This window comes from Colius striatus, chromosome Z (genome assembly GCF_028858725.1).
Source record: "Colius striatus isolate bColStr4 chromosome Z, bColStr4.1.hap1, whole genome shotgun sequence".
Lineage (NCBI taxonomy): Eukaryota > Metazoa > Chordata > Aves > Coliiformes > Coliidae > Colius > Colius striatus.
The window spans coordinates 2,010,318-2,034,742 of NC_084790.1; the positions used below are offsets into that span (position 1 = coordinate 2,010,318).

General features: G+C 56.3%; 1 protein-coding gene across 1 annotated transcript in view; it reads left to right on the forward strand.

Moving 5' to 3' along the window:
- The window catches only part of LOC133628796 (potassium voltage-gated channel subfamily H member 6), a 35,596-nt gene that overhangs the window by 6,814 nt on the left and 4,357 nt on the right, over window positions 1–24,425 (forward strand). The window contains exons 3-9 of the mRNA XM_062018193.1: window positions 5,065–5,220; window positions 12,292–12,503; window positions 16,732–17,160; window positions 18,259–18,658; window positions 19,639–19,838; window positions 21,882–22,134; window positions 23,037–23,230. Of these exons, the coding sequence (XP_061874177.1) occupies window positions 5,065–5,220; window positions 12,292–12,503; window positions 16,732–17,160; window positions 18,259–18,658; window positions 19,639–19,838; window positions 21,882–22,134; window positions 23,037–23,230 (1,844 nt within the window). The remainder of the gene's footprint in view (window positions 1–5,064; window positions 5,221–12,291; window positions 12,504–16,731; window positions 17,161–18,258; window positions 18,659–19,638; window positions 19,839–21,881; window positions 22,135–23,036; window positions 23,231–24,425) is intronic.

The following is a 24,425-nucleotide window of genomic DNA, read 5'->3' on the forward strand; positions in this document are numbered from 1 at the left end:
CCAGCTTCATAAACAGCAACATGTGACATGCCCAAGGGGTTGACTGGAAGCAGGAGGGTAAATCCCCCTGGCAGCTGCTGCATCCTGGCACTGCTTGAGCTAGAGGCTGGTGCCAGCAGCCTTAGGGAGCCTTTGCTGCTGCCCTGTGGGGGTGGACAAGGCAGGATGGAGTGGCAGAGGAGCAGGGAGCTGACAAAACCCCAACTTGAGCTCTTTGCTTGTCCAAAAACATGGGGTTTAAGCCAAGCTGAGGCCATTTGCATCCTGTGAAGGGTCGAGCTCTGCAGAACTGAGCTGTGACCTCGGGAGAGGGACAGACACCATGGCCTGGCTCCAGATGGGGACTTAGGGGGACATCCCTCTTTGTGATGACCAACACAGATCCCTCACTGTGGGGGTGACACTGCTATCCTTGGCACTGCAGCTCTGGCCCTATTGCCCCAGCTCTGCCCTGGGGACAGCACAACTGGGGCACAAAGCTGGATTTTGACACGTTTCCACCCTTTGCTGCTCCTCAGACACATTGTGTTTCAGCCAGATGTCCAGGAACAGAGGGGTGGGCTCAGCACCCACCACTCAGCATCCCAGCACCCCCAAGGATGCTGTTCCTGAAATCCTTTCACTGACAGAGCACTTGGTTCCCACCCCAAACCCTCCATCCCCATCCTTGCTGGCTGTGGCATCCTCAGTGAGAGGGATCCCCGTGTGCTGTGGGGACAGGACCTTTGGGATGGCCACACAGCTCCATGCTAAGCTGGACTGATTCCTGCAGCCATCAGGGCTTTAGCAAGGGAAGGACCACAGGTCTGAATGTGGCCACTCTCTTCACTTGCTGTGTTTTGCTAACCCCCTGTATCAATCCAGGACCTCTTTTGGCTCCTGGGGACTGGAGTATCCTTCTACCTGCACCCCAAAACATCCCACTGGGCTTGGAAGCATCCTTCTTGGTGGTGGATCCCATCAGTCTCTCATTCCTCCTGGTTTCTCCTGCTGCTGCTGCAACCTCCCCTGTCCATCACCTCTGTCCTGCCACTGTTACTTAATAAGGGCATTTTAGCTCTTTGGGAGTTGCAGCAGGGAGTATTTTTTTGTCAGGTTAGTGTTACAGCAGCTTTCATCTCCTCATGACCTGGCTGGGTGCAGGGAAAGGGCCCAGCACAAACCCCACAAGGCACATTCCCTCCCAGCACAGGGAGGGTGCAGCCCATTGCTCACCCCACACCCTGAAGCAGATCCACCCCCACCTCCCTGCTTTTTCCATCCCTCCTCCAGGATTTGCTTTTGGGCTTCCCAGTGAGCCAGGCTTCCCTTTGAAGTCTTTACCCAGCCCTGACACTGATTTATCCCGGGATGGGAGTAAAGCTCAGCCCTCTCCAGCATCTCCCCAGGGTGTGCCAGGCAAGCCCTGGCCCCCTCCATCCCTTTCCCAGCCCCTCTTCTCCAGTCCCTTATATAATACCACTATAGATTTAGCCACTCTGCCATGAGACCCTGCAGATTAAATCTCTCAGCTGAGGTTAGAGGGGGGGGAGGGCAGGGCTCAGGAAGAGCTCTGAGGGCAGATTAATAGCTTGCTTGGTTAATATTCATAACAATACATGTCCAGCTCTTGGAACCCCCCCACCCCACCCCATGTCCTGTTGATTAGTTTAATACTGATGATACTGAGCAAATGCATTAACCTGCAGCAGCCAGGGAGGATAAAGAGGTTGTGGAAGGGGAGGGCACCCCAATGAGGACAGTTTTAATGTTATTAAGTGCTCCCTTTTATCAAGGTCAGAAGACAAAAGAGAGTGCAAAGCTCCAGAGCTCTCAGCCCTAGGGGGTGAGATGAGCTGGGTGCTGGGAAGATCAAAGCCGGGGCTTGTAGGGCAAAGAGTTGATTTTCTCAGCCCATTTAAACCCCATCACCTTGGTTGTGGGACTCTCAAAGACCACTCTCCCTGCTGAGTCTCTTTCTGCAGCTCCCCCACCCCGGGAGGGTGGGTTTTGTGTTGTGTGTGTCCCCCACCTCCCTCCCCGGGGTTCCTCCAAGAGATCATTTGGCCACTGGATAAAATTAGATGGATGGAGACAGATTAGCTGAACAGCTGAAGGGAAGAGACAGGCAGATGGATGGGGCCAGTGGGTCGAGGAGGGGACAGCAGGGCTGGGGTCCCTCGCAGGGATGGCTCAGCAAGGTTGGGGTGCCCCTGGTTTTAGCTCACTGCAGGGAAACTGAGTCAGGGCAGAGGGTGTCAGGGGTTTCCCAGCTGCAGCCTAGGCATAGGGTTGGGGGTACTTCAGCTCCCAGCTGCCCAGAGACCCCAAATCCTTGGGGGCTCCCCTGTCTTTGGGTCAGCTGCTGCTGTCACCCCTATGCTCCATCATCCCTCGATGCCATCTGTGCCATGAGGTGTGGGTCTGAGCCAGACCCCAAGATCCTGGCGTGCAGGGATGTTTTTTGGGGGTGATTCCTTTGGTTTTGGAGGGTCCCACACCCAATGAACTTTTGGCCAGCTCTGAACTGGACAAGCAGATGAACTAGAGGATCATTGTAGGTCCTTTCCAGCATCGACCACTGCTGCTCAGGCTCAGCACCTCCCAGCTTTGCAGGATCAAACCAGGCACCAGCTGCACTCCCAAACCCAACCCCAGCTGCTCCTTATATCTCTCCAACTGGCTGTAACTGGGCCTGGTTACAGTTGTTCAGCATCAGCTGCGGGATTAACCCTGCTCATGCCAACACAGAGCCTGCCACCATCCAACCCCCAGCTCTGAACTCATCCTCTCCACCTCTGCCAAGGAGCCGAGGAGGGAAAAGCGAAGCAGCGACACGGGTACAGCAGTGAGTCCGGATCAGACCCTCTCGACATCACCTCAAAGACACTTGCTCACCTTTGTAGACCCCTAAAACCCCTGCCAGAGGGACAGCAGAGGGCTCATCCCTCTGAAACAGCTCCATCTGCTGCAAACCCACCTTCCCCTCCCTCCCCAGCCTCCTGCCTTTAAGTGGATTCCCACTCCCTGCGGTGAGCAACAAAGAATGAAAGGAATAATCCCGGCTGCCGGGCTCTTTAAACGGATTTCCCCCCCGTATCTATTTCTTTCCTCGGTCTTACGCGTGTGCCGAGCGGGTTTTTGGTCTGTCTGGAGATGGGCACATCCCTGACGTCACGGTAGATTTGGAAGTTGCCCGATGTTGGCCATCTGCTCCTGATTATGGGAAGCCCTGAGCTCCTTAAAATGAGATGCAGAAAAGCCGATGGTTCCCCCTCTCCCTCCCTCCCTTTCCTAGCTGGAGCTTGGCAGCCTCTTGCCATGGGCAATCAAAGCTTGGGGTGAAGGGGAGAGGTGGGTTCAGCACCCGGTAAATGCCTCTGTGGAAGGAGGGAGGGATGGGGGTCACTTTGCCTGCATCAGCTGGTTGCTCCATCAGTAGTAGGAGGCTTGGGGTAGAAGCTAAAGAGGGGGTTTTGCTTGAGTGGCTGCGGTTTGGGGGGGGTCTCACTCCCATCAGTGTCAAAGCAAACGCCTTTAGGGAGGGGTTTGGAAGGATTTTAAGGGGGTTAAAGCTGGCAAAGGAGATGGGAAGCTCCCTGTGTCCTCTACTTGCAGCTTTGGGTAAGTCCTGCAAGCGTTTTTGTGTGGCCGTTAACTGCTGCCAGCACAAGTAGAGCCCCAGGGTCCAACAGACAAATCCATCCAGCCTCATACCCTGTGCCCATGTTCAGGGTCCTCCCTGCAGCTCGACTCCCAGGACACTGACCCATTCTCTCTGGTGTCATATGTGTGTCTTACCCCCCGTGCCTCAGTTTCCCCCAGCTCTCAGGACACTGAGCCATTCTCTCTGGTGTCATATGTGTGTGTCTTACCCCCCGTGCCTCAGTTTTCCCCCTGACTCCCAGGACTCTGAGCCATTCTCTCTGGTGTCATATGTGTGTGTCTTACCCCCCGTGCCTCAGTTTCCCCCTGACTCCCAGGACTCTGAGCCATTCTCTCTGGTGTCATATGTGTGTGTCCTACCCCCAGGACACTGAGCCATTCTCTCTGGTGTCATATGTGTGTGTCTTACCCCCCGTGCCTCAGTTTCCCCCTGACTCCCAGGACTCTGAGCCATTCTCTCTGGTGTCATATGTGTGTGTCCTACCCCCAGGACACTGAGCCATTCTTTCTGGTGTCATATGTGTGTATCTTACCCCCCGTGCCTCAGTTTCCCCCTGGCTCTCAGGACACTGAGCCATTCTTTCTGGTGTTATATGTGTGTGTCCTACCCCCTGTGCCTCAGTTTCCCCCTTGACTCCCAGGACTCTGAGCCATTCTCTCTGGTGTCATATGTGTGTGTCTTACCCCCTGTGCCTCAGTTTCCCCCTGGCTCTCAGGACACTGAGCCATTCTTTCTGGTGTTATATGTGTGTGTCCTACCCCCTGTGCCTCAGTTTCCCCCTTGACTCTCAGGACACTGAGCCATTCTTTCTGGTGTCATATGTGTGTGTCTTACCCCCAGGACACTGAGCCATTCTCTCTGGTGTCATATGTGTGTGTCTTCCCCCCCTCGTGCCTCAGTTTCCCCAAAGCAGGAGTAAGATGAGGCTATGCCTTTCAGGAGATGTCCTTAGGGACCATCACATCAATCCCTCTCCATCCTGGTGCCTGATTTTGGGATGGGGCACAGGGCTGAGCTCCCTCCTCACCACACACATCCCAGGAAGGATGGTTGAAGTCAGTGCCCCCTAAAAACCCGGCCTGTCGACTGCACAGCAATTAGCATGACAAGCAGCGTGCTTAATGGAGTTAGACCACTTACCTGGGACTTTCCAAGCTCTTAATTACCTAACTCTTTAATTGCTGCTCTCAAGTACATTAATACAAATGACTGTCTGGGACAAAGGGAGCTGGAATGGTGCAGAGATACGGCTCAGATTGGCTTCCAAATCCCACCCCCCCCGTGCCCCATCAGCAGGGATTTCATGCCTCAAAGTGCTTAAACCCCCCCATTTTTGGACAAAACGTTGTGCTGGGGGGGCTGGGCTGCTCAGAACCCCTTTGCGACCCCCACTCCCTAAACCTATCCCTGCTCTGCAGCCTCGTGTTTCCGCTGCCTGGTGGACGTGGTGCCGGTAAAGAACGAGGAAGGGGTGGTCATCATGTTCATCCTGAACTTCGAGGACCTGGCTCAGCTGATGGCTAAGAACGCCGGCAGGAGCTTGCACCAGCGCCTGTCGCAGAGCTGGCGCGGAGGTGGGTGGCAGCGGGGCTGGAGGGGACCGGGGCTGCAGGATGTCACTGTGGTGTGGTTCAGCCCCATGGGGGCTGCAGGATGTCCCCATGACAAGGGCAGGACCTTCTGCAGTGGGGCTGAGCCCTGTGGGGCTGCACGATGTCCCCATGGCATGGCAGGACCCTGTGCCACAGATCTGAGCCCTGTGGGGCTGCAGGATGTCCCCATGGCAAGGCAAGACCCTGTGCCACAGATCTGAGCACTGTGGGGCTGCAGAATGTCCCCATGGCATGGCAGGGCCCTGCACCATGAGTCTGAGCCCTGTGGGGGCTGCCGTGTCCCCATGGCAAAGCAGGACCTTGTGCAATGGGGCTGAGCCCTGTGGGGCTGCAGGATGTCCCCATGGCATGGCAGGACCCTGTGCCACAGATCTGAGCCCTGTGGGGGCTGCCGTGTCCCCATGGCATGGCAGGGCCCTGCACCATGAGTCTGAGCCCTGTGGGGGCTGCCGTGTCCCCATGGCAAAGTAGGACCTTGTGCAATGGGGCTGAGCCCTGTGGGGCTGCAGGATGTCTCTGTGGCATGGCAGGACCCTCCTCAGTGGGCCTGAGTCCCATGGGGGCTGCAGGGTGTCTCTGTGGCATTGCAGGACTTGTGCAGTGAGGCTGAGTCCCATGGGGGCTGCAGGATGTCCCCATGGCATGGCAGGGCTCTGCACCATGGGGCTGAGTCCCACGGGGGCTGCAGGATGTCCCCATGGCATGGCAGGACCCTGCACCATGGGGCTGAGCCCCATGGGGGCTGCAGGATGTCACTGTGGCATGGCAGGACCCCGTGCCACAAAGCTGAGCCCCCGTGGTGTAGCAGGACCCTGCTCAGTGGGTCTGAGCCCTGTTGGGACTGCAGGATGTCCCCATGGCATGGAAGGACCTTCTTCAGTGGAGCTGAGCACCACGGGGGCTGCAGAATGTCCCTGCGGTGTGGCAGGACCCTGCATTGTGGGGCTGAGCCTCGTGGGGGTGCAGGATGTCCCCATGGTAAGACCTTGTGCAGTGAGGCTGAGCCCCATGGGGGCTGCAGGATGTCCCTGTGGCAAGGCAGGGCCAGGGCACATTTGGTGTCACCAGTGGCAGGGCTGTGCTGTGGGGACATCACCCCAGGTGAAAGGCACAAGGATGGCTGCGCTGGGGTGGCTCTGAGCCTGCCCTGTCCTCAGGCTGTTCCCCACTGTCCCAGCAGCCTCAGCCCAGGCTTTTGTGAGGCTTTTGGAGACAGTGGAAGGTTGAGATTCCCTTTTTTGGGAAGGCTGGATCAAAGGGGAAGCCGTGCTGAGGCTCTCAAAGGGATGTGGATACCCAGGGATGCAGATGGTAGATGGGAAGGGCAGGAGGGCTGTAGCCTCTAAACACCCTCCTGCTCTACAGCCCTCAGTGCCAACCACCTCATATTGTAGTGGGGCCAATAATCTGGCTTCTGTCTTCGTACAAACACTCCCTGGGGATCCAGGTTGCTGCAAGGAAGCTCCAAGCAAAGCTGTGGGAGAAGCCCATGTGGCGTGTGGAGTGGCAGAGTGGTGCCAGGGTCCAACGGGGACCTGTGGTGCTGTGTTGTGCCACTTCACCCTCAGTGCACGTCACCTGGGAGCCACAAAGGTGGTTTGTGTGTGTGTGGCAGTGGGGCTGTGTGTGCTGTGATGGGTTTCAGACGTCCTCAGGCACATGGGACATCTGGCCAGATGTGTGTGGATGGATCTGCAAGCCGTGCACGTGGTCCTGTGTCTAAGAAGCGATGAGATGGAGGTTCTTTGGTGTGTTGCTTTAGTGGCAGTGAACCCACTGTGCACAGACTGCTGAGGAAATCCCAAGTTCCAGCACCCTGCAGCACCATTTCAGCTCTCTGCACATCTTGATCTATGCTTCATCTTAGATCCCATTCCACCTGAAGGCAGCCAAAGAAAAAGGGCAGCTATTGCTTTCCCACACATTAGGGATTGCACTGCACATCCCAAGGAGTGTTGCTCTTGTTCCCCACTCTGGAAGGGCCAGAGCTGTTGGCACCAACCCAGATCCTTCTCTCCTCTGCATGGCTTTTGTGACTCAGTCTTTAATTACACAGCCTCAGGCAGCTGTGTTGCCTGGCCTTGGCTCACTGGGATGAAGAAAAAGTCGGCTCTTTGGCTTCTCGCAGCTGAAAAGCTGCTCTGGGCAGTGGGGATGGCGTAGAGCAGAGGAACCTGAGTAGGTTCCCCCATTGCTGGGGGTATTTGAGGGGAGCTGGGCAGGTCAGGAGCCTGCCTGAGCTGCTCAATGCTGTGTCAGAGCTCAGTGAGGGGAGCAAATCCTGACAAAGCCAAACAGCTCCTCAACACGCTGCTTTTTTTTCCCCCAGAGGATAATGCCTTTGCAGAGCTCATGTTGTGTCTGACACTCACCAGGATTTAAGCCACTTTTGGTCCAGTTCCTCAGTACAACTGGTGCTGCTGGGGGTCAGATGACCCCCCAAGGGCTGACCCAGCCCCAAAGGCAGCAGGTTGTGAGCCTGGCTGCTCACACTGGCTCCTGTCTCCTCTACAGACCAGCACTAGAAGAGGATGAGCAACTTTGTGCAGGGTGGCACAGCCAGGGGCATTGGGTCCTGCTGTGGGCAGTGCCTGTTGCTCTCCACATTTGGCCCTTTCCCCTCCTCAGCCTCTTTCACAGCTCCTGGCAGCTTCATCTGCCCTCACCTTGAGCTCAGTCTCCAGTGAGGTGGTCTCCTGGTCCCCTATGATGGCAGTGAGGGATCTCTCCTCTTTGGTCTTGTATCCCTCACCCAAAACCCAGAGCAACCCCAGGAACAAAACTGCCAGAAGTGCTTTTTCAAAGGCTTTTCTAACTTAAACCATCTCCTTTGTGTGTTGGGTTTAATTTGCTCCCCTAAATCCCACCAAGGAGATTTAGAAGCTCAGTTTCCTCCAGCTCCCAAAATCCCTTAAGTGGCTTTAACCTCTTTAACTGGCTTAAGGATAGCTCTGCACCTTTTCTTGTCTTACATCCATGGTTGTAGGTGATTCTTCTCCAGCTCAGCAGTGCTTTCTGTCAGCCCAGGCTCTTCCTCGAGCCCACAGCATGGGACCAGCACGTGTGTCAGAGAGGAGGAAGAGCCACACGCCAACATCCCCCCTCCAAAGCCACCCAGAACTCTCTGTGGCCTCTTCCTTTGCCATCATCCTGCCCTATCTCCCTCCAGCCATCACGTGCAGCTAGGTTACACCTTGTCTCTCTTGTGTTTTGTTTCTCTTTCCTAACAAGGTCAAGGTAGGAGTTTGAAGTTTAGTCTCCCGTCCCTGCGGCGCCTCAAAAGCCAGCGGAAATCTCTGCCCACCAGTGAGTTTGATGGAGTAGCCATTGACTATGGAAAGGTAAACAGTAGCCTTTGTCTGCTATAAAGCCCTCAGGTTAGGTCCCAGCACTCTTCCTCTGCTCTCCCCCATCCCGTTCTCCCTTGGCTGCCGTGGCTCGGGTCGGATCCGGTGTTAGGGGCTGAGGTGCTGGGGTAAGCGCTGAGCCCGGTGAGGCTCTGCCAGGGAGCCAGCGGTGCTTTGGTGATGTGGAGTAGAGCCAGATGGTGGTTATGGGGTGGAAATGGGAGATGGGCTAAGCTGGTGGGCACTGCTTGGCAGAGCTGGGAGTAAGGTCTGGCTCCGTGGGGCAAGTTGTCCAGGATGGTGAAGCGCCAGGGAGTTGTCCCCAGCTCGAAGAAGGGGACGTGTTGGTGGCTGGAGCAGGTCTGTTCTGAGCAGGGACTTGCAGGTAGACCACAAAAAGACACATTTCCCCCTGTTTTCTTGGCAGGGGCCAGGCAGTTTTGGCTTAGTCCTTCAGCAAAGACTGTGCTTTCCATGCTAGACAGCGATGCTGTCATTGCCAACACAATGAGGCTGCAAAAGTGATGGTGGGACCTCTTTAGAGATCTGTTCTTTGTGGCTTCTTGGCTGTCAAAAGTGCTCCAAGTGTTGTTTCGTGACATGCCACAGCTCCAGGCTGTGGGCAGGAGGCTGCTGCTTTGCTAAGGCATCCCCAGGCACCAGTTTCTGGCTGTGCTGGGTGAATCCAACCAGCCTGGGTAATGCTGCTTCCTGAAATTACAGCTATGGGGAGGTGAAAGGTGTCTGTCTTCTCAGAGGTGGTTCTTCTGGCAAGTTGAAGACGTGTGAGGTGTTGTCAGATGCTCTGGGTATGTCACTCCTCCAGGCATCAGAGCTGCTAAAGGCTCTGGGAACCCCCCCCTAGGCTGAAGCTGCGTAGGGCGCTGCAATGGTGCAGTTGTACCCACGTGGAAGATGTGCTCTGAGGACAACCTGCTGTTCCATCACTTTGGTGGAGCTTTGGTCAAGTGAGGACAGCCCAGCAGATGCAGTAGCCAGCTCCTCTAGCCACCCCATCCCCAAAACCTGCAACAGAAGTGCCACAGTCCCGTGGCATGGCTGGTATGGGCATAGACTAACGGAAAGTGGTTGCTTTGTGCCTCCCCCAAGCCCTCAAAGACTGGAAACTCATCAGGTGTCCAGGGAAAAGAAGGTTTAGCAACAGTTAAGGGTTGCTGCAGGAGGAGGAGGACTACATCTGGCCAAATTTACAAAGGCCGGCAGCTCCTCTGGGGTTTCCTGGTGCAGGGCACATCCTCACCCACAGATACCAGCACAAGCTTGTGGGCACCAGTCCTCAGTGGTGGCCTGAGCTCTTGCAGCAGCTGAGGGAAGGGCAGGTCCAGTGGTGGGACACAGGGACACCTCAGCAAAGCACATGGTGAGGCAGATCATAGAATCACAGGATGGTGGGGTTGGAAGGGAGCTTTAGAGCTCATCCAGTGCAAACCCCTGCAGAAGCAGCTCCCACCTACATCAGGGATCACAGGAATGTGTCCAGGGTCTTGAAGAGTTCCAAGGAAGGGGATTCCACAATAGATATTCCAGGCAAGCCTGTCCCCAGGGTCTCCTCTTCTCTTCTTGCTCTGGCCTGCTTCCCAGCTGCTCAGCATCACCTCCCAAACCACCCCACAGCCACCCAGCCTCTGGTAGGAGTTTGGAGCTCCAAGTCCCCAAGGACTCAGTTGCTCCTCTACAAAGCAGATCCTGGTCTCTGTTGGAGGTGACCTCAGGAACCATAGCACTTCCCAGCCCTCTCTGCCTCTCCTCTTACCTCCCCTTTCAGCTCCCCCTTTCCTTTCCCCTCCAGAATACGAAGACACCTTCTAATAAAACCCTTTCTCCTGGCTGTCTTAAAGCCTGGTGGTGACTCCTTGATTTTGAGGGACTTGAAGACATCGCCCAAGGAGAACTGTGTGCAGTCAGAGACCGAATCCCTCCTGGAAAAGGAGAGGAGGCCAAGCCTGGAGGCCAAGCCTACCCTACACCACTCGTCCCTGAAACAAGAGCCTCCCTTGCTGGGCCCACGAGGGTCGTACTCCGCGTGGGGTTTCTTTCGGTCTCGCCCCGGGGGCAGCTTCCACAGCCTCCGCAGGGTCTCCTCCTTGGACAACTTTGAGGCTGCAAGGTCTGAGTTCCAGAGAAAATTCAGGGAAAGGAGGGCAAACTCAGGTAGGGGACAACAACAAAACAACCCCCCTCACCCCGGAGCTGTCGGTCCTCAACCGTGGGAGTTGTGGTCTCGGGTGATGGCCCCGGCACATCTCGTGGGGTTGGTGGGGCTGGGAGGTTTCTTACCTTGCACTGCTGGGTTTTTTTCCCCTCTGTAAAGTAAAGAGAAGCTGGGGGTCTTCTCCCCAAACCCCTGCTGTTCTCCCTGTGGTGGTGGGTCCTGCTTTTTGGGTAGAACCATGAGTGGTGTGTGAAGGTTGTGTTTGGCTGTGACGGGCATCCCGATGCCATCCCACCTCTCTGGGAGGGAGGGAAGGAAGGAAAGGGTCTGAAGGCATGTGTAAATGTGTGCTGTGTCTGTGTGTTGGAGCTGGATGAGACACTGGCCAAGACAACTCTGTAGGGCTGGAGGAGATGCACCTCCACCACGGTGTTCACAGCCAGACCTCTTGTTCTTGTGAGAGAGGTGATGACAGATAAGATGGAGGTGAGAGAAGCTTCATGAACTGGGGATGGAGAGAGGTCAGTCTGTGGTGTGTGACTTGAGAAAAGGAGGTGGGGGATCATGATCCTCAAATATGATCCTCAAATAGGATCCTCACAGCTTACAGCCCTTCAGGAGGGGGGCACAAAGAGGGGTTGAGTGGGGAGGAGGAAGGTGGCAGCAGGATGTCTTCAGATACCTCCTGCCCGTGACGTCTCTTGGGTCAATGTCAGAGTGAAAGGAATAGACCTGAAAATATAACCCTGAAGGAGAGAGAGGAGTTGGGACACACTGGTTCCAGAGCTTGGGGGTCTTCCTGAAGCCCTGGGTGCGGGTACATGCTACCTTCATCCCTACACGTTGCCATGAGCAAGGCCACCTCTGGGCATCTTCCCTGGTCCTGCACTGGGGGAGGCAGGTGCCTGGAGAAAACTGCCAGGATCCAGCTCCACTACAGCTCTTCTTCAAGAGAAAGCTCTGACATCCCTACCTGGAGCCTTGAGGGTGGAGAAGGCATCCAGATGGGGACATTGTCCCGCTCCTGGCTAAGTCTGGTGGCCGAAAAGCAAGGCAAGGAGCTGTGTTGGTCAGATTGAAGCATGCAAAGGCAGAGGAGACCCATCTCCTCTACCGTCTGCTTTCATGCCAACTTTGGCATCCTTCCCAGGTGGGTCTCATTGAGGCTGGTCCCCAGCCCACCACAGTCCTCAAGGGTAGCAAAGGATCCTGGGTGGCTCTGCATTTTGTCAGCTGGTCTGAGCTCCCTGAAGGAGGTTTGATGGTGAAAAGGTGGGTGATGTGCCTGAGAAGCAGCTCTCTCTTGGTTGGGCATCTCAGGTTGGGCATCCCATGTGAGGAGCCACCCTGAAGAAGCCAAGCCTTTACAGCCAGGCAGACATTTGTACCCTCTGGTGGCACCTTGAGGTGTGTTCCCCAGCTCCTGCTTGTCCTCCACTTGAGATCAGGGGCTCTGTGGATTGGTTCCTGCTCGTCCCATCCTCCTCAACGTTCCTCTCCATCCTCTTCCAGAAGCCTCTCACGTCAAACCCAACCCCCCAAACTCCACCTCGGACTCAGACCTCATGAAGTACAGAACCATCAGCCAGATCCCTCAGTTCACCCTCAACTTTGTGGAGTTCAACCTGGAGAAACACCGCTCGGGTTCCACCACGGAGATCGAGATCATCGCTCCTCACAAGGTGATGGAGCGCACCCAGAACGTCACCGAGAAGGTCACACAGGTATGTGGGCAGTGGGGTGTCACCAAGGCTGTGGTGGGGGTCTGGGGGGAGGTGGGATGCTGCTGGGGTACGCTCACAGCTGTTCCTGGGAGGGTTTTGGAGCAGAGAGAGGAGCAATATCCTGGAGTTTCTATCTTAGGGAACGCCGCTGTCCTTGTGTTTGGGGTTTGAATGGTTGAAGTGTCCCTTTTCTTTTACCCCTCTAAATGAGTGTTTCTGGGAATTTGTGGCCAGGGGAACACGGGCATGAAGTGCTGCTGGGACAGGGAGCTGCTGGAGAGAGTTGAGTGCAGGGCCACAGAGATGCTGAAGGGAGTGGAGCATCTGCCTTGTGCTGAAAGGCTGAGGGAGCTGGGGCTCTGCAGCTGGGAGAAGAGGAGCCTGAGGGCTGAGCTCATTCATGTTCCAAATGCATCAAGGCTGGGTGTGAGGAGGCTGGAGCCAGGCTGTGCTCAGGGATGGGCAGTGACAGGACAAGGGGCAATGGGGACAAGCTGCAACAGAAGAGGTTCCAAAGCAACACAAGGCAGAATTTGTTCCCTGTTGAGGTGAGGGAGCACTGGCAGGGGCTGCCCAGATGGGCTGTGGAGGCTCCTTGTCTGGAGCCATCCCAACCCCAGCTGGATGAGTCCCTGTGTGCCCTGCTCTAGGTGGTGCTGCTCTGGCAGGGGGGTTGCACTGGATGATCTCTCAAGGTCCCTTGAAGGAGTTTCACAGGGGGCTCTACCCACCGTTTCCTCCTCCTCAGTGCCAGGGATGGAGCAAGACAGCAGGTGGCACTGCATTGTCACCAAGACCTGTGACACTGCCTGGTCCCTGCAGGGGACACACATGGCATTGCAGTCACCCCACTGTGCTGTCCCTGGGTCAGGGGGGGACACGGGGACACCAGCCTGTGTGAAAGGTGCTGCTGTGTCCCACAATCCCAGCTCAGGAACTCTTATCAGTGGGGAAACTGAGGCACGGCAGAGCCACGATATACAAAACACATCTAAGGACACTCTTGTCCCAAAACCTGACCTGGGGGAAACCACAGTGACCTGGGATCAGCCCCTGATTGCCCCAGAGGGATGGTGAGCAGCTTCCATGCCCCTGTCCCCATCAGAAGGGACACGCACACACCCCAGAGCCTGCTGCTGCACGCTGGGGTGATGCTGGCACGGTGGCATCAGCACGTGGCACCTCTCCCAGTCCCCCTAAACTGCCCTGTGGGGATGGGGGAGCTGAGCTGTGTCACGATCTGAACTGCAAGGGGACACTGCAGCCAGCACCATGGGCCTGATCCTGCCCAGCTCCTTGTGTTTGAGGGTCTCCTGGTGGCTCTGGCATGGTCCCCAGCTTCCCTGCTCCCCTCCCCATCCCCAGCACAGGGCAAGGGAGGAGCAAGGCTCGTGGCTGCTGAGCCCACGGAGCACAAGCAACGGGCCTGGGTTAGCTGGGGCCGTGGGAGCCTCCCCCCTGCATCACCCACAGCCTGCACACTCCCTCCTCCTCCTCCTCCCTCCTGCTGCAGCCTTGCTTGCTGCCCAGCACCCAGCACCCCACACCATGAGCCTGAGGCTGCAGCTGAAGCCGGTAGGTGCAGGGGGAAGGGGAAGAGGGAAGGGGCACCCAGTGGGATCACCACTTGGAGACACCCCCACCCAGGGCCACCCAAGGGTGCCACCCCATCCCTGAGGGGCAGAGGACAAGGCTGCAGCTGCTCCCTGGCTCTGTGTTGGTTTGGATGCTGTTTTGGGGGTTCTTGTCTCTTTTCTGCCTCAGATCTTTAGGGTTGTGGTTTTGTATTCATCGCTTCCTGGAAACCAACAGGGCTTGACCTGTTTCTTGCTTCTGCTGCAAGAACCAGGTGCCAGGAGCAGGGAAAAGAGGCAGGGTGGGTATCCCAGTGTGGGGAGCAGCATCTGGGGGGGAGGGTCCCAATTCAGAACTAGCCCTACAGACCTACCTCAGGATGGTTGGGACAGGGGGGAATCGGGCTGATGAGGGTGGGATCATTGATGGTCGAGGATGTGTTTTCCCAGACACCAGCTGCAGGAGCCCATCTCAGGTCTGCTGGGCACACCTTAGCTTTGGCACTGAGTGTTTTACCAGCGTCACCTTGTCCCCTTTCCCTGCTGTCCCTGCCAGAGCCAGTCCCCAAGCCCAGCCCACACCTCACTTCCCCCCCTCCACAAATGATTGCGTTTGGGTCACTTTTTCCAATCCCTCCCCTCTCCATCCATCAGCAGCTCCCATTGCCCCATTGGTGCTCTGACCCTCGTGGGGGAGGGTGCCCTCCTCCCCCCTGGCATCGATTAGGTTTGATTAATCCACGCCAGGCTCCCGAGTGCCCTTGGTACGGGTGGGGGAAGTGGGCGATGCTGCGGCCCCGGCCCCAGGGGCTCCATGGTGGACACCCGCATCTCGAGGGGCAGCTGCCGCCTCGGGCGTAGGGCGAGCTGCAGGCAGGTAGGAGCAAGGGGGAGCCCTCAGGGGAGAGGGATCCAAGTGGTGTGGAGGGGCTGTGGGATGTGGGAGAGGCTGCTCGGGGTGGGACGGGGCTGGATCCGCTCTGCGTGGTGGCACCTGGACACATTCCTGTGCCCTTTGGTTGGGGTGAAGCTGTTTCAGCAGGGGGTTGGGCTGGGTGAGCTCTGGAGGACCCTTCCAACCTCCACCATGTTGGGATTCTGTCAGTGCAGGAAGGATCAGGCCCTTCTGAGCTTTCCCATTTGCCCATCACTGAGGCCCTGGGGCATGTGGAGCCTCCTTTCTCCTCTCCTTTAGAGCCACAGAGATGCTGAAGGGAGTGGAGCATCTCCCTTGTGCTGAAAGGCTGAGGGAGCTGGGGCTCTGCAGCTGGGAGAAGAGGAGCCTGAGGGGTGAGCTCATTCATGTTCCAAATGCATCAAGGCTGGGTGTGAGGAGGCTGGAGCCAGGCTGTGCTCAGGGATGGCCAATGACAGCACAAGGGGCAATGGGGACAAGCTGCAACAGAAGAGGTTCCAAAGCAACACAAGGCAGAATTTGTTCCCTGTTGAGGTGAGGGAGCACTGGCAGGGGCTGCCCAGATGGGCTGTGGAGGCTCCTTGTCTGGAGCCATCCCAACCCCAGCTGGATGAGTCCCTGTGTGCCCTGCTCTAGGTGGTGCTGCTCTGGCAGGGGGGTTGCACTGGATGAGCTTCCCAGATCCCTTCCAACCCTTGAGACTCTGTGACTCACAGCCCTGCAAAGAGCATCCTTTCAGCTTGGCACCTTTTCAGTCATTGAGGTGCCTCTCAGCCTCCTCCATGGCTGGCACCATGGGCACACACCATGGGGACAGGAGGGGAGGATCTGGCTGCCCCCAGCTCCAAATAAGCCCTTTCATGCCACCGTCTCTCAGCACTCAAAGCAGGACAGCCTCTGCCCTCCTGGTCCCCAGGGCCTTGCATTGTGTCCCCAGGGGAGAGATGGTGTTGGACCTGGAGGAGGGAGCTGGGACAGGCCTGGCATGTGTGGGAACTCACTGGTGCTGCAGGAGTGCGTCCCCATGAGGGCAGAAAGACCCAGTGACACACGACATGGCACTCTGGGAGGATGTCCACATGTGTGAGATGGTGTTTGCACGTTGGTGGCTGCTTCCACGTTGGTGGCTGCTTCCTGGGGGTGTTCTGATGGGAAATGGACATTGCCCAAGGCCAGGCTTTGCTGTGGGTGGCACAAGCTGGCCCCTCTGCTTGGAGGATTATTGTGCCAGAGGGACATCATGGGGAAGGTCCCTGGTGGGGCCAAGAAAGGCATGGTGCAAGGCTTGTGAGATGCCTGCTGTGTCACCACCTTCAGTGCCAGGCCATGCCACAGCCATAAGACTGAATCTCCAGGCTTGCTGTCCCCAAGAACCCTGTGCCAGAGGCACCCAGTAGCTCCTGGGCTGGTGGCACAGAGCTGAGGGCACACATGGCAGCAGGCACTTTCCTCCCTCCCTGTGTGGTAGGGTCTCAAAGACATAAAGTGGGTAAATGTTTGCCCCAAGAGTGCTCTGGCCATCATAGATGGACAAGGAGCCAGGCAGACCTTGGTATCAGCCACAGTGGGCAGCTCACCTTGTGGCCTCCAGGACATACATGAAAGCAACAAAGGTGAAAAGAAACCCATTGTCTGCTCCTCACTGCCCTGCTAGCATATGGAAGCTCTTTGCTTGAGTCCTGCCTTTATCCAACCTCTCTCCTGGCCTCCCATCCTTCTCATACCCATCTCCTGGCAGGTGCTGTCCCTGGGAGCTGATGTCCTTCCTGAGTACAAGCTGCAGGCACCACGTATCCACCGATGGACCATCCTGCACTACAGTCCCTTCAAGGCAGTGTGGGATTGGCTCATCCTTCTGCTGGTCATCTACACAGCTGTCTTCACCCCTTACTCAGCAGCCTTCTTGCTCAATGAAGAACAAGTGGAGGAGAAGCACTGGGACTGCAGCTACTCCTGTGACCCGCTCAACATCATCGACCTCATCGTGGACATCATGTTCATCGTGGACATTGTCATCAACTTCCGGACCACCTACGTCAACATCAACGACGAGGTGGTGAGCCACCCTGGCAAGATTGCCATCCACTACTTCAAGGGATGGTTCCTCATTGACATGGTTGCTGCCATCCCCTTCGACCTGCTCATCTTCCGTTCCGGCTCTGATGAGGTAAAGGCAGGACCTGGAGGGCCATCAGGATGGATGGGGAGGGGTGGGTAGGAGAGAAGGAGAGGGATATGGGTGGTTAAGTCTGCAAGGAGAGAGGTGGTTAGGCAGAGGAATGGGAGAGTAGGTTGTTACAGGTTCTTGTTAAGCAGCTGGGATTGTGTGGAGTAGGCTCAGCCAGCCACACAGACCTTACTGTAAGTGCTAAGGTGGTGCCTAACTAAACCCACTCTCCTTGCTGGGGCTGACGCCACAGAGCAGGCTGGGAGCTCCAGGTTGCCCCCACACACCAGTGAGACCAAATTTGGGGTCACATTGCCAGCCAGGCTCAAAATGTTGTCAGTAGGATGGCCTTTGGGGTTTCTTCACTACCTGGAGGCCCCACCTCAGCTGAGAGCCCGTGGGCTGAAAGGCAGCTGCTTGGGGAGCAGTGGATGGCAAGGTGAGGGAGCACCCACCAGGAAACATGGCGTTGGCCTTGGCTCCTCTCACTTCTTCACTTGTAATCCCAGAGCTTTATGGTCAGCACACTGCTCTTTCCATGGCACAATCCATCTAAGATAATGAGGGGACTGGAACATGTGTGTGAGGAGGAAAGGCTGTAAGACCTGGGGCTGTTCAACCTGGAGATGAGAACAGTAAGGGGAGAACTCATTAACACTTAAAAGTACCTAAAGGGTGGATGTCAGGAGGATGAGGTGACACTTTTTGTGTGTAGTGTCCAGTGACAGGACAAGGGGTGATGGACAGAAGCTGGAACACAGTGCCACTGGAACAGGAGGAGAAACTCCTTTGGTGCTGAGGTGAGGGAGCCCTGGCCCAGGCTGCCCAGGGAGGGTGTGGAAGCTCCTTCTCAGGAGGTTTCCAAACCCACCTGGACATGTTCCTGTGCCAGGGGAACCTGGTTGGGCTGGATGAGCTCTGCAGGGCCCTTCCAGCCCTGACCATTCTTTGATAACCTATTTCAGCTGTCACCTCCAGGACAAGGCGATTCATGCCTTAGAAACCCATTTTTATCCTTCAAAGGGAGCACAACTAGGCTAGAGACATACCAGCTTGGCCAGATGTCTCCCCTGAGCTTTGTCCCCTCTCCCCCTGCAGACCACCACCCTCATTGGGCTCTTGAAGACCGCCCGGCTGCTGCGCCTGGTCCGTGTAGCCCGTAAGCTGGACCGGTACTCGGAGTACGGAGCAGCCGTGCTCTTCCTGCTCATGTGCACCTTTGCCCTCATTGCCCACTGGCTGGCCTGCATCTGGTATGCCATTGGCAACGTGGAGAGGCCCTACATGGAGCACAAGATTGGTTGGTTGGACAACCTGGGTGACCAGATTGGCAAGCGTTACAACGACAGCGACCTCTCCTCAGGCCCGTCCATCAAGGATAAATATGTCACTGCTCTCTACTTCACCTTCAGCAGCCTGACCAGCGTGGGGTTTGGGAATGTCTCACCCAACACCAACTCTGAGAAGATCTTCTCCATCTGTGTCATGCTCATTGGCTGTGAGTGCTGTCCCTGGCCCTGCTGTGGAGGTTGGAGGGGCTGCTCTGGGGAGGGCTCATGGGATTTATACACAGCATCTCCTTCAACATTATGGCTGTTTAAAAGATGCATGGCTGAGGGGAATGATTTAGTTTAGTCATGGGCTTGGCCAGTGGTTGGACTCAATAGTCTTAAAGAGGTTCAATGGCAGCCTGGGGGCACTAAGAAGAGTGTGGGCAGCAGGACCAGGGAGATTCTGCTGCTTCTCTGCTCTGCCCTGGTGACGTCTCATCTGGAGTCCTGGGGCCAGTTGTGGGCTCCCCAGCTGCAGAGGGACAGGGAAGTGCTGCAGAGAGGCCAGCACAGGGCCAGCAAGATGCTCAGGGCACTGGAGCATGTTCCTGCTGAGGAAAGGCTGTGGGCCCTGGGGCTGCTCAGGCTGGACAAGAGGAGACTGAGGGGGGAGCTCATTCCTAGTGACCAAGATCTCACTGGTGGGTGTCAGGAGGTTGGGGCAGCACTTTTTGTCTGTTGTATCCAGGGACAGGACAAGGGGTGATGGGATGAAGCTGGAACACAAACAGTTCCATTTAAACACAAGGCCAAACTGTTTCAGTGTTGGGGTGAGGGAGCCCTGGCCCAGGCTGCCCAGGGAGAGTGTGGAGGCTCCTTCCTTGGAGCTCTTCAAGCCCCACCTGGACACGTTCCTGTGCTCCCTGGTCTAGGTGGGAGCTGCTTGTGCAGGGGGGTTGGACTGGATGAGCTCTAAAGGTCCCTTCCAACCCCTCCCATTCTCTGATGATCCTTTGATAAAGGTCTTTTCCAACCATAGTGATCCTGTGATGATTCTGCACCGATAAATGGAGTGAACCATAGAAATAAAGGTTTCAGAAACCCATCAGTTTTGGGTTCATGGTAGACAGGGGGGTTGCAAATCTACTGGTTCCAGGATTGATGTAGTTGGATGCACACCTGGCTGAGTCCTGCCCTCTCATTGCAGCTCTGATGTACGCCAGCATCTTTGGCAACGTCTCTGCCATCATCCAGCGCCTGTACTCGGGCACAGCTCGTTACCACACGCAGATGCTGAGGGTCAAGGAGTTCATTCGCTTCCACCAGATCCCCAACCCCCTGCGCCAGCGCCTGGAGGAGTATTTCCAGCACGCCTGGTCCTACACCAATGGCATCGACATGAATGCGGTGAGTACGCTGCAACAGGCTGCCCAGGGAGGGCGTGGAGGCTCCTGCCTTGGGGGTCTTCAAGACCCACCTGGTTCCTGTGCTCCCTGATCTAGGTGTGAGCTGCTTGTGCAGAGGGGTTGGGCTGGATGAGCTCTAAAGCTCCCTCCCAACCCCCACCATTCTGTGAGTCTATGGGTACGGGACAGGGAGGCCCCAGGTGCTCATGGCACCTTGTCCTGGAGAAGTGATCCTCTCTGGGTCCACCCAGTTGTTTCCATCCTTTCAACCAGGGTGGGCAGAGGAAGCCTGAGGAGGCTGGAGGCAGAATCTATGTGCTCACCCACCTCCTTCACCTCCTTTTTTTCCTTCTCCCCCTTCTGCCTATCCATCCCTCCACATCTTCTCAGAGCTTTTCCAGGGCCATGAGGCCATTTCTTGTCTGGAGAGCCAGCTCATTGGTGAAGATCTCAGAGTCCCCACCGGCGCCTGTGTGTGTCGGTGTCACAGAGCCGGGGAGCAGGGTATCGATCCAGCTCCTCTCCACACTGTCGGTTGCTAAGCAAAGTGCATCCAGCTCTCAGTGGCAGGGAAAGGAGGGCATTTAAATAAACCTCGATCCATTTTAATTAGAGCCTGGAGAGGCAGCTGTTTGTTAGCAAAGAGAGGGGATCAATGATGGAGCAGAGCTGGAGAGGCACCGTGTCTCCCAGCCTGGCGCCGGGGCACCGAGGGGGTGAGGAGGGGGCTCAGCCCAGGAGTCCCAGGCTGGGGTTGGGGTTGGGGTTGGGGTTGGGGTGGCAGAACTCAGCTCACAGCCTCAGGGTTCAGTGCACAAACGTGCTGGCTCAGCCAGCTGCAAGGCAGAGAGGGGAATGAGAAAAGACAGGCAGGGAGAGAGATGGGACATGGTACTCTGTTACTTGGCCCTGGGCAGGTCATTAGCTTGCTCATTCCCAGCTTGTGCTCCCTTTTTTTCCTAACACTTGATCCTTTTTTGTCCCTGAGCACCATCAGGACACAGGTTTGCATTAATTCAGCCTTTCCATCTTCAGTTGCTGCTGCCACATGAAACAACTGGGCAGCATTTAGGGGTTTGCTGCTGGGAGAGCTTTGTGTTAAACTTCTCCCATGGAGGAGAACATACCCTGGGCTGGACATTAGTGGCAATGACTAGAAGCAAAGCTGTGGCACCCTCCCAAGCACAGGTTTCCCTGGCTTAGTGCAAACCCAGGTCACAAAGCCCCTGCCACGAGCTGAGCTTGAAGCTTGGACGCGCCGCAGCTCACACTGATTCCTGCTGGATGCTGCTGAGCCACGATGCCATCTAATCAATCATCCCAGAGCCCAAGCAATTCATCCAGCCCTGATTTCCCAGGAGGGAAACCAAGGCCACTAGCCTTGGGAGATCACGGTGCAGCCAGGAATGAGCTGTACTCACCAGCATCAGATTTGACCACCAGTGGGATGTGAGCAGAGAGGAGAGCCAGGGGCCATATGCTGCTCTCCAAAACAAACCCCAGCCCCAGGTGGATTTTCCCCTGGCACCATGAGTCATCAGTGGCAACAGTTTTCTCCACATTGCACGTTTCACCTTGATTTCACCTTCAGATGCAGCTTTTGTTCAAGGCAAGGTGTTTGCTGTGGGTATATTTAGCTGTTGCTGCACACAACTGGCCTGTGCTGCTGCTGCTTGGCATTCAGGCAGGTGCTGTTTAATTAGGACAGCACCTCGTTACCCGTTTGTGCTCTCATTCAGCCAAGATTAGTGGGTGGAAAGGTGAAAAAGGGGGGATATGCCACCAGTGGGGATAAACAGATTGATCTGGTTGTTATTATTTATTGCTTGGGAGTGCTCTCTCTCTCTCATCCTGCTTGTGTGCAGTACAAGGCAGGGGCAGGCAGGCAGAACATCCACCAAGGGACCATCAGAAGATATCCCCAGCTTTGGCTTTCCGAGTTTTGGGGCTACTCATTTATCCCTGCCACGTCACACAGCTGTCTGGATGGACAATCCTTCCTGGGGATGGTGGTGTGATGGTGTCTCTCCCTCTTTCCCTGCAGGTGCTGAAGGGTTTCCCTGATTGCCTGCAGGCAGACATCTGCCTCCACCTCAACCGCACGCTGCTGCAGAACTGCAAAGCTTTCCGAGGAGCCAGCAAAGGCTGCCTGCGTGCCCTGGCCATGAAGTTCAAGACAACTCATGCACCACCTGGAGATACCCTGGTGCACTATGGAGATGTCCTCACCACCCTCTACTTCATCTCCAGGGGCTCCATCGAGATCCTCCGGGAAGATATTGTGGTGGCTATCTTAGGTGGGAAAAGTTCTTCCTTCTGGGAGGGTGAGGGGTGATGGGCAATGGGTGATGGATGATGAGCAGAAAGAGGGTCACGAAGATAAAGGGCACAAAGATGATTTAGGGCCACAGAGATGCTGAAGGGAGTGGAGCATCTGCCCTGTGCTGAAAGGCTGAGGGAGCTGGGGCTCTGCAGCTGGGAGAAGAGGAGTCTGAGGGGTGAGCTCAGTCATGTTCCAAATGCATCAAGGCTGGGTGTGAGGAGGCTGGAGCCAGGCTGTGCTCAGGGATGGCCAATGACAGGACAAGGGGCAATGGGGACAAGCTGCAACAGAAGAGGTTCCAAAGCAACACAAGGCAGAATTTGTTCCCTGCTGAGCTGAGGGAGCACTGGCAGGGGCTGCCCAGATGGGCTGTGGAGGCTCCTTGTCTGGAGCCATCCCAACCCCAGCTGGATGAGTCCCTGTGTGCCCTGCTCTAGGTGGTGCTGCTCTGGCAGGGGGGTTGCTCAGGATGAGCTTCCCAGGTCCTTTCCAACACTTAAGATTCTGTGATTCAGTGAACAAAGGTGAAGGGCAAAGGAGTTCCTGACATCCTGGAGACTGGAAGGTTGTTCCTCAACGTCTGGCTGGTCACCACACCAGTGGACAGGGAATGGAAGATCACAGTAGATGTCAGGGGGAGGCCACAAAGGAGTGAGGAGAGTAGGGCATGGCTCAGTAGTCCCCAGCCAGCTTGGCCTGGCCTTGGTCTCCCCATCAGTGATGGCTTCCACAGTGTAATCCCCAGCATCTACGAGCAGGGGCAGGGTTTCTGGATGTCCCCTTGTTAACAAGTCCCAAATTGAGGTCTGATGGTCCAGTAGATCTGGAGCTGGAGTGGGTGCCCACCTCTCCTTAACGAGTTGTCTCTTGGCACAGGGAAGAACGACATTTTCGGGGAGCCCATCAGCCTCTACGCCCGCCCAGGGAAGTCCAACGCTGATGTGAGGGCCCTGACCTACTGTGACTTGCACAAGATCCAGCGAGAGGATCTGCTGGAGGTCTTGGACATGTACCCAGCCTTCTCTGACAACTTCTGGAGCAACCTGGAGATCACCTTCAACCTGCGAGATGTGAGTGCCAGGGCTGTGCCAGGGAAGGGATGTGGTCAATGCTTCACATCTGGTAGGTGGGAGGGATGAAGTGAGGATGTCAACAGGTGCTGCTTGCTCACTTTGGTGGTGGATTGGCCAACAGACAGGTTTCCCAAGGGATTCTTCTTGGGGCTATGATTTTCCCCCACAGCTCAGCAGGCACATGCATATCACCCATTCCTGAGCTCTTCAGAAACATTGGCCCCACAAGCCATGTCACAGAATCACACAGAATCACAAGGGTTGGAAGGAATCTGGAAAGCTCACCCAGTGCAACCCCCCTGCCAGAGCAGCACCACCTAGAGCAGGGCACACAGGGACTCATCCAGCTGGGGTTGGGATGGCTCCAGACAAGGAGACTCCACAGCCCATCTGGGCAGCCCCTGCCAGTGCTCCCTCACCTCAACAGGGAACAAATTCTGCCTTGTGTTTCAAAGGACTTTGGCCTTTCCCTGGCATTTTTTTATCAGACATTTGCCTCATAAAATAGAAAAGAAAGTCAAATTCTTTCTATGTCCTGTCCCACCTGAGGATGTCCTGCCCCACTTCAGCGTGCTCCTTCCTTCCCCATGGCCCTCACACCCTTGACTTAGTCTCAGAGCAACACCACCAGCCTCTAGATTCCCTTGAGCTCTTCAACAAGTCCCGGAGTCACTGCGTGGGACAGGGCAGTGATGGATAGCCATAAATAGCTGGAGACCAAGCCTGGGAGGATGCTGAATGGTCTGTAGCCCCATGGAACTGAGTCACAGCAACCACAGACAGGCTGTGGTAGCCATGGATGGGCAGTGGCAGCCATGGATGGGCAGTGGCAGCCATGGATGGGCAGTGGTACCCGTGGATGGGCTGTGGCAGCCATGGATGGGATGTGGCAGCCATGGATGGGATGTGGCAGCCATGGATGGGCAGTGGTACCCATGGATGGGCAGTGGTACCCGTGGATGGGCTGTGGCAACCATGGGTAGGATGTGGCAGCCATGAATGGAATGTGGCAGCCATGGATGGGATGTGGTACCCATGGATGGGATATGGTACCCATGGATGGGCAGTGGCAGCCATGGATGGGCAGTGGCACCTGTGGATGGGCAGTGGCACCTGTGGATGGGCAGTGGTACCTGTGGATGGGCAGTGGTACCCGTGGATGGGCAGTGGTACCCGTGGATGGGCTGTGGCA